The 8539-nt window shown below is 38.3% G+C and overlaps 1 protein-coding gene across 1 annotated transcript in view; it reads left to right on the forward strand.

Annotated features, from left to right (window-relative positions):
* FBLN2 (fibulin 2) overlaps positions 1 to 4704 on the forward strand; it is a 136366-nt gene extending 131662 nt beyond the window's left edge. Inside the window, 2 exon segments of the mRNA XM_032239092.1 lie at positions 536 to 659; positions 3187 to 4704. Coding sequence (XP_032094983.1) covers positions 536 to 659; positions 3187 to 3544 — 482 coding nt within the window. The 3' untranslated portion in view covers positions 3545 to 4704.
* Positions 4705 to 8539: the final 3835 nt, after the last annotated feature.

An 8539-nucleotide genomic window follows, 5' to 3' on the forward strand; every position in this document is an offset into this window, starting at 1 on the left:
TTTAGTTCAGTTGAAATAGAAGTGCCCAATCTAACCCATATATCTCCTTAGACTTTCCAAGATATCTTCACCAATAGAGAGAAGAAATCTCAAATTTCCCACCCCAGCTATTTCTCTGACTTTGGATAGGGAAATTTACCTACGTGTATGATTCACGATTATCCTGCAGGTGATAGGAGTACAACCTTTGTGTGTGGAAAAAGTACTGGCTTGGGGTGGTTGGATTTATTTATTTTATTTCTTAACTGTTAAGTATTACCAAATACTGATATTAAGGTTAACTCAGAAAAGGTGCCTATATTCTTCTCTTAAGCAGTTTATAAAATGAGTCCATCACTTACAATCTGTTTAACTCATTGAACTGAAACCTTTAGCATGGTGAGGTGAATACATGCATTCTTTCTTTTTACAAATAGAAATGAGTCATTGTGATTGATTTTCCTACAGGTAACCCAGTGGAATTAGTATGATTTGTTCACTTTTGGAAGAAGGATGCTACTAAATTGCCATTTTTTTCTGTATGCTTCATCCTCAGATATTGATGAATGTGCAATGGGAACCCACAACTGTTCATCAGCAGAATCTTGCTATAATATTCAAGGGAACTTCCGATGCCTTTTAATTGAGTGTCCCCCGAACTACAGAAAAGTGTCTGACATGTAAGTCTAATAATTGCCCTTTCAATTCCTCTACATGGCAGCTAATTACATCAATACTCAGAGTCCTTAATAATTACTCGGCTGAACATAGGGTGTTTGTTGCACTTTTATTTGTTGTGATTTTTTTTTCAAAACTCTAATCCATTAACACCAATAGGTTATTTAATTTTTAAAGACAAGCCTGCTACAAATAGCTTCAGGCAAGCAATTGGGGAACCATGTGCCATTGATTCTACAGTTCAAAGTAAATGTGACTATAATCTGAAATGGGAAGCTCTAGTTTCACTGAAAAGGAACTCATGGTAGACTTTCTCAAAACCAAACATACATTTTACTTACGTGTATACATGTACACACCATCCTCATTTACACTTATTCCATTTTCTCGTCAGAATGTACTCCCCACACTTATCTATATTCTTGCCTTTCCAAACTAAATTCCAGCAATTGCAGCAACAAAAATGTGATATATACTACCATGAAAATTTTCTAGAAGCCTGTTTTCAATCAGGGCACTACATTTGTATATCATATAATGCTTAGGTAAAATTCAACTAGATACGTTTAGTTATTCTGATGAACAGGCCACCGCCTCTTATGGCCATGGGAAAATATAGTCTTATCCATTTTTTGATAGTTGAATTTCATGCTGATTTTTAAAAAAAAGAGTTGTAAGAGCTATGACATTAAAAGCCATGCAGGTGCTCTAAGGGGCAAAATGTGAAAATAATTTTATCCCCAGATGACTAAGAATGAATAAGGATCCAAGGCACATTCCCATTAAATAAAAGTTTTTGAAACAAATGGCATGGTATTCACAATAAATGATCTATGGATCTTAAATTACTCCTCAGTTAATGAGAGAGAACATTGTCTTACAGAAAATGAGAAGCTGGAAAGTGACATTAGGGAGACACTGGGTAATACATTTTTTTAAATCAGAAAGTTACCAAATAACTAATGGGAGAATAGCTTTGATATACGATGACCTTAAGGAATCAAACAACATGTCTGGAGAAGGCAAGATTTAGGGGTAGAAGGGGAAAAAATAGTTTTCTTAACAGTATCGGGCACCAGTGATGGGCACAGGAGATAGCAAGGAGAGAGAATGGTCCAAAGTGAAAAGGAGAGAGAAGGAGGGACTGGCTTTTTACTGAAGAAAATTATTTTGGGGAGGAAACCACATATTCAGAGTGTAGAAAAAGACACAGAAATCCATCGTCCAGAATTATGTCCAAGGAAGGCATTTCACAATTGCACCGTGGTTGGGATTTTCAGACATAGTTCATCTGATAGAGATCTACAATTTTTAAAAGAGGACCATCACTGGTCTAAGGTATTCCCATCATTGAGAAGGCTCAAGCCAGAATGTGCTAAATATGACAATTTCTCAGTGATAAGATCTTCAGCAAATCCTCTCTTCCAGTTGATACTAACAAGCAGTTTCAACTTAGGGAAAGTGGTCATGACAATATCTAAGCCCTGAACATATAAAGGTGACAACCAGCAAGTCAAATTGTATCTAAGGCTAACTCTTAATCAGTGCAGCTCTCACAATAGTTATGAACCATAAGTACCCAGGATGTTTCAGGTTTCATCAGCTGAAATTTAGGGTTTGTTTTCTAAGGAGTGTTATATAGAATGCATTGTGATAATCCAGTAATGCAAAATAGCTGATCCAGGAAAGATCACAGCTGGCACAGAAAATGTTCTTCTATAGTTTCATAAATATGTATATAGCACAAACTGGTATCTTATTATGACACTTTCATTTGATACAGTGTGTTCAGCCATGTAATCAGAGGGGGTTGCTAATTTTTTTTATTACCAGTTCGGGTGCACTCCTCCACGTGTTCCCGCACACGTGCAATGCTTCTGTGCATGCGCAGAAGCGTCTGGGCGGGTGGGCAGAGCCTCCTGCTGCCACTACTACAGGCTCAGCCAATCAGGGCTGAACTGGCAGCAACCCACCTCTGCAGGTAATAATTCCATAAAGTTCCATAATGAAAGTTTGCATAAATCAGATTGCTGTGCAATTAATAAAATGCCATTTTGATACTCATACTTACATGCTTACTTTACATGCACAACAGAATTCCATGAAGGAACAATCACATTAACTTTCATAAGGTGGAAATGATGCTAACTTTGTAAGCATGAGTCTCAGAGATTTCATGTGGCCTGATCAGAATATTGTGATTGGATGAATCTCACTGTTCATTTCCAGACCAACCTGTGCAGAGTAATTTTCTAAGCATTCCTTTAAGTTCATTGCAGTTTCCAGGAGAGGTTTTCAGGTTCATGACTTGTTGATACTTGGCTCGTTACCATGATAGTTGCATTGACACAGTGAGAGTTATATAAGAAGAGCAAGCAGCTGCTAATTGTACAGTCAGTAATATTAACCTGGCCATATATTGCTTAACACCAGAGACAGGGTTTCTGGAACACTGCATGCTGTCCAAGAGCTCGCCTTCAAAATCCCAGTTACTAAAGTGCTAAATATTTCCTATTTCTCTTCTCTCAGGAGATGTGAACGTATCAACTGCTTCAACTATTTGGATTGCCAAAGCACTCCGCTCCGCATTACTTATTATCAGCTTAATTTCCAAACAAACATTGTTGTTCCAGCTCATATTTTCCGAATTGGTCCCTCGCCTGCTTATGCTGGAGACAACATAATCCTTGCAATCAACAAAGGAAATGAAGAAAACTACTTCAATACTAGAAAGCTTAATTCCTATACCGGTATAGTCTATCTTCAGAGGCAAGTGAGAGAACCCAAAGACTTCTTGCTAGATGTTGAAATGAAGCTTTGGCGTCAAGGAACCTACACAACATTTCTGGCCAAAATTTATATTTTCATTACATCTCATACATACTAAGATGGATGTATTACTGTTGAAGCTCATTGGTGCTATTTTTTTAAAAAAATCTTTCCTGCCAAAGCTTGTGGTAATAGAGAAAAAAACTGGTAGAAAAATATAACCTTTCGTATTTTTTCTAGCTCCTAAAATATCTTTGTTTTTGTAAAATTAACTTAAAATGTATTCACCTGTTTCTCTTTTAACTCTGAATGTTTATCTGAGCAAAATAAGGTTGTTGAGCTTTGTTGCAAATATGTACAGTCGTTATGCTGTCCTTTAAAAGTTATTTTGATATTGCACCAATGACAACCTCAGAATTAGTTACCAAGGTTGGGGTCATGATCTAGCCAAATTTAAATAGTCCAGATAAGATGGATTTCAAAGGGAAAATAAATATGTAGCTGTTAAAATAAATTGTATTTGAAAGATGCTTAAGTGCAATTCAGTTGAGCTGATGAGAGGGCAGAAAGCCAATTCCCAGTCTTTAAAACAACTAAAAAGAGAAAGAAATTGCATGTCAGACAGTGATTTTTTTTATTTACTGACAATTACACAATGTAGTTCTAAAGAGGAAACAAAATCTTCCTTTGCTGAAGATGCCCATACTATGTGAGAAGAACGTGCTGTGCCAGTCAAATTCTGCTTTTATCCTTCCATTCCCTTGTAACACATTAGTGAATCAGATATTGATTTGTCCATGTGATCCCCCTTTATTGATATCCCTACCCAGTTACTAAAGATGCTGCCTCCTATGTTTAATTGGAAATTATAAATGCAGTGCAGAGGAACAAATAAGTGACCAGGAATAAGTCTGACAAAACTTGATATGCATATAGGCCTCACAGTTAATTCACCTGAAAAAAACTCTCCTCATATAGTATTTATATAATCAATATTTACTTTTCCCATATCACTGTGAGACATTTCCATAGAACTCCCATAGATTCCATAGAGTTCCCATAGACTTATGACCATAATTGACCCCAACATTTCTGTTGCTGACTGAGACATTTGTTGAGTGAATTTTGCCCCATTTAATGACTTTTCTTGTCATACTTTTTAAGCGAATCACGGTAGATTTTAAATTAGTAATTCGTTACTAGTTTGTGCTTGTTAAGTGAATCTGGTTTCCCCATTGAGTTTGCTTGTCAGAAGATGACAAAAGGTGGTCACATGACCCCAGGACACTGTAACTGTCATAAATATAAGTCAGTTGCCAAGTGTCTGAACTTTGATCACATGACCATGGGGATGCCGCAATGGTCGTAAATGTAAAAAATGGTCATAAATCACTTTTTTCAGTGTCCTTGTAACTTTGAACAGTCACTAAATGAGCTCTTGTAAATCAAGGGCTACCAGTATAAAACTGTTACCAGACTTTGTTGGCCAATAAAATTGTTGTATAAATCTCTCTTTGCGCCAAGAAATACATGAAGGCTGAACATTTATGTCAATGAATAACATAGAGCAGTGGTGTCAAACTCAAGCTGGACCTTCTCAGCAAATGCTGAGAGTTCAGGATCCTGTCCCTCATGACGGAGACATGTGGTTTGCTCGCTGTAGCAGCTTGTTTTCTCAAAGGAGCCTCATGAAAGATCCATACAGTCATCCTTTGAATCTAAATAATCCCTGGCACTTAATTCCTTGGGTGTACTGGACTAACTTTAAAAGATTGGCTCTTCTTAGCCACTCAAGTTGCATAGTACTAATGCTATGAGCAACCAGATGACTGTTAGAGACAATATCAGACAGCAAGCCAAAACCAACGTGAGTAATTTCTTTATCATTGCTCACCCATAGAAAGAATCTTGCCAGATTAAAGCACAGTCTGCATAATTATCAGATGTGCCCTGTAAATAGCTAGGGTGGGTTCACTCTGGCCTTCCTCCTGCATACCAAGGATTCCAGACTGATTTGCCTCTTAGCTCCTCCTGAAAGAACCCTTTCCCTCCAACAAATCTTCACCAGACTCTACCACATACAAGAGAACGAGAATGGGTGATGCATCCTATACCGTGCCATCTAATAATTCAGAGTTTGGCACTCCTTTGGGCTATCTTAAGGATTTGTTTCCTCCCTTGTTATTCTGTATTGGGGAACCATGGCTGCCTGGAAGGAAAGCATAGCCCTATTTTCCTGTGCCTCTCAGGAGAATGCTTACCTCCCAAAGCTATAGTGAGGCATGTTGTATGCAAGCCTATCAGTCTGAATAACTTGTCTTGTAAATAGCAATCTCTGTCTCCTTCTAGACAACTTTTCAAGATAAAAAACCCATATCTGATCTTGCATTCAACACAGATGAACATCTCTTAAGTGGTCCATATTGTGATGACAGATGTTCAGAGGCACAATGAGCCTGTAACTTAAATCCCATTTATTTGGAAAATAGACCCATTCAGCATAAACTGGAATTATTTGTGAATAACATAGAGCAGGGATGTCAAACTCAAGGCCCACGGGCCAGATCTGGCCCATGGGGTGCTTAAATCTGACCAGCAGGGTTGTCCTGCAAACAGCAAAGGACTGGTCCGGGTGCCTCTGCAAATGAAAACGGAACTCAGGGGGACACAAGCCCTAACCCTCCCCAAGTCCGTTTTGACTGGCAGAGGGCTGCAGGAGGCTGTTGCGGCTGAAAATGAACATCAAGCTGGCCTCTCTCCCCTCCAGTCCCCCTGAGGTCAAACACAAGCTTGATGTGGCCCTCAATGAAATCGAGTTTGACACCCCTGACATAGAGGATACTCTGTCATTCACTGACTTTTAGATTCTTTTTTCTTCCCCTGGAAAGTAATGCACACTTAACAGACAATATTTAATTTAAAATTAAATAAGGACTTAACATCAATAGGCAGTTGATCTATAGTTACAGTGAAGTAATTTCAGGTTGAAAGAAAACAATGGATGCATGGTGCTTTCTTGTTAAACTGTAGCTTGCTAATTGGGGCTTAGTTTTTAAATTCTATTCTGAAAGGACACTTTATTTTCTAGGAATGTTAGATTCAGACAAGATGTATTATAATTTTTCAAGGAAATATCAGATATGAACAATGCCAAACCAAGATACTGAAATGTTATAGTATTAAATACCTGATTGTATTGCATGGCTATCCAATTAAGATAAACTTGAAGTAGAGCGATAGGTATGTTTTCTACTTTTCTAGCTTGAATTGCCCAACAAAACTGGAAGACTATTTGGCAGTGTATGTAGACTATATCGTATACTAATAGCCCAATGAAAAATGTACATTTTTACATTTCTCTTACGCTATAAAAATAACTGAATGAAATTGATGTCTACAGCCCATATGTGCTAATAGATACCTTAATCAAAAGATTTGTAGAAATTTACAAATGAACAGTGATTGTTAAAAATAAATTTTTGGGTTTTTTAGATAAAATAGTTTCTAGGATTCAAGTTCTATTTGAATATTCATTAACTTGGTTACGTAAAAGCTAATTTTTAGCTGTTTGCTAAAAGCATAGCTACAACCCACATCTTCATGTATTTGTATAGTACCTATTTTTGGTATGATTGAAACCCTTTGGTATGTTTGAAATATTTTCCTAATTGTGAAGACAGTGCCTCCCTCCAATGTAGCTTAACCTTTGATATGTTTGGTCCCATCCATGGAATTTTCTTGGCAAGATAGAAACACAGCCACCACTATTTTTTTAAAATCAAGTCTAATTCATATATATATTTGGTGGCATCCTCTTGAAGAATTAATCAGGTCCCTGGTTAGTGTTTTGCAAGATCCATTAAGGTCAGCTTGATGCTGTACCTGGTGTGGCCCAGATGCTGTAGTGCAAGGGTGTCAAACTTGCATTGTCACAGCAGCATCATGTGACGTATAACAATTTTTTCCCCTTTGCTAAAATGGGTGTGGCCAGTGTGTGATGCATCTGGCCTGACAGTTTGACAGCTCTGCTGTAGTGCAACTTAGATACTATGGCTCTTCCTAATAATTGTTTGTGACGTATTGAAACGAGCATGGGGGCCCACTTTTCAAATCATTGCAGCAAGCACAACATTTGTAAGGCTTTGGAAGCATTTCTTGGGCTGTCTCCAGATATAAAGTGGCCAAACAAAATCTTAGCAGTACGTGGACAATTTGAAAAGAAGCATTGTGGTGCAGTGCTGTTACACCTCTTTCAAAGACTTTTTGCAGCCCTTTGTACAATAAGTTACTTTTTTTCAGCACTGTTGTGACTTCAAATTGTCACTAAATGAATGGTTGTAAATTGAGGTCTACTTGTACACACAAGATATGCAGTACTCAAAACTGATTCTCATGAAATATCGTATGAGGCCCAAAAGAAGAGTGATTATGAATTCAACTTAAATTCAGGAATTTTAAGTTGGTTACATAGCATAGCGTGTTTTTTGCTTATAGCCCTGCTGTAACACTGTTGTGGTCCACTAGCAGCTAGCAGAGCTGCCGTCAGACTCAGACAGTGAGGAGGTTGGTGAGGAACATGGATCATTCCTGGAGTCTGGGGAAGGCTCTGATGAGTGCACTTCGTCAGAGACAGGGATGGGACCAGGGCCACCTGACAGTTATCAGCTGCCTTCAGATTGGACATCAATAGGGAAGAAAAACAGCTTGAACCTGTTCCCAGTGTGTGCATGCACAGAGCTGCCAGGAGAGGGGAACAGTTAAGGAACAAGGGCTGACTCAGGAGTAAAGGCACAGGTGGATGGTGAATGGCCTCTCCCATAGGGAATAAAGAGGAGTGAAAGGGGAGTGGAGTTTGCAGGAGACAATTAGTTCAATTAGTTTAATTAGAGTGAAGATCTGTTCCTGACTTCTTGCCAAGTATTGTCTGCTACATAGTGGCGTTTGGAAAATATCCGCCTGGCAGCTCTCCAAGCCTGATAAAGGTCTGTAGTTGTGAAATCTCTTGAAATATTGTTGGTCAGAACTTCGCTGAAGAGGAATTCATTTTAAACTAAATAAAAGGGCTTTATTGGGACGAGGAGTCAGCTTCATGCTTTTGGGAAGCCTAGGTCAG

This window comes from Thamnophis elegans, chromosome 2, assembly GCF_009769535.1.
Source record: "Thamnophis elegans isolate rThaEle1 chromosome 2, rThaEle1.pri, whole genome shotgun sequence".
Lineage (NCBI taxonomy): Eukaryota > Metazoa > Chordata > Lepidosauria > Squamata > Colubridae > Thamnophis > Thamnophis elegans.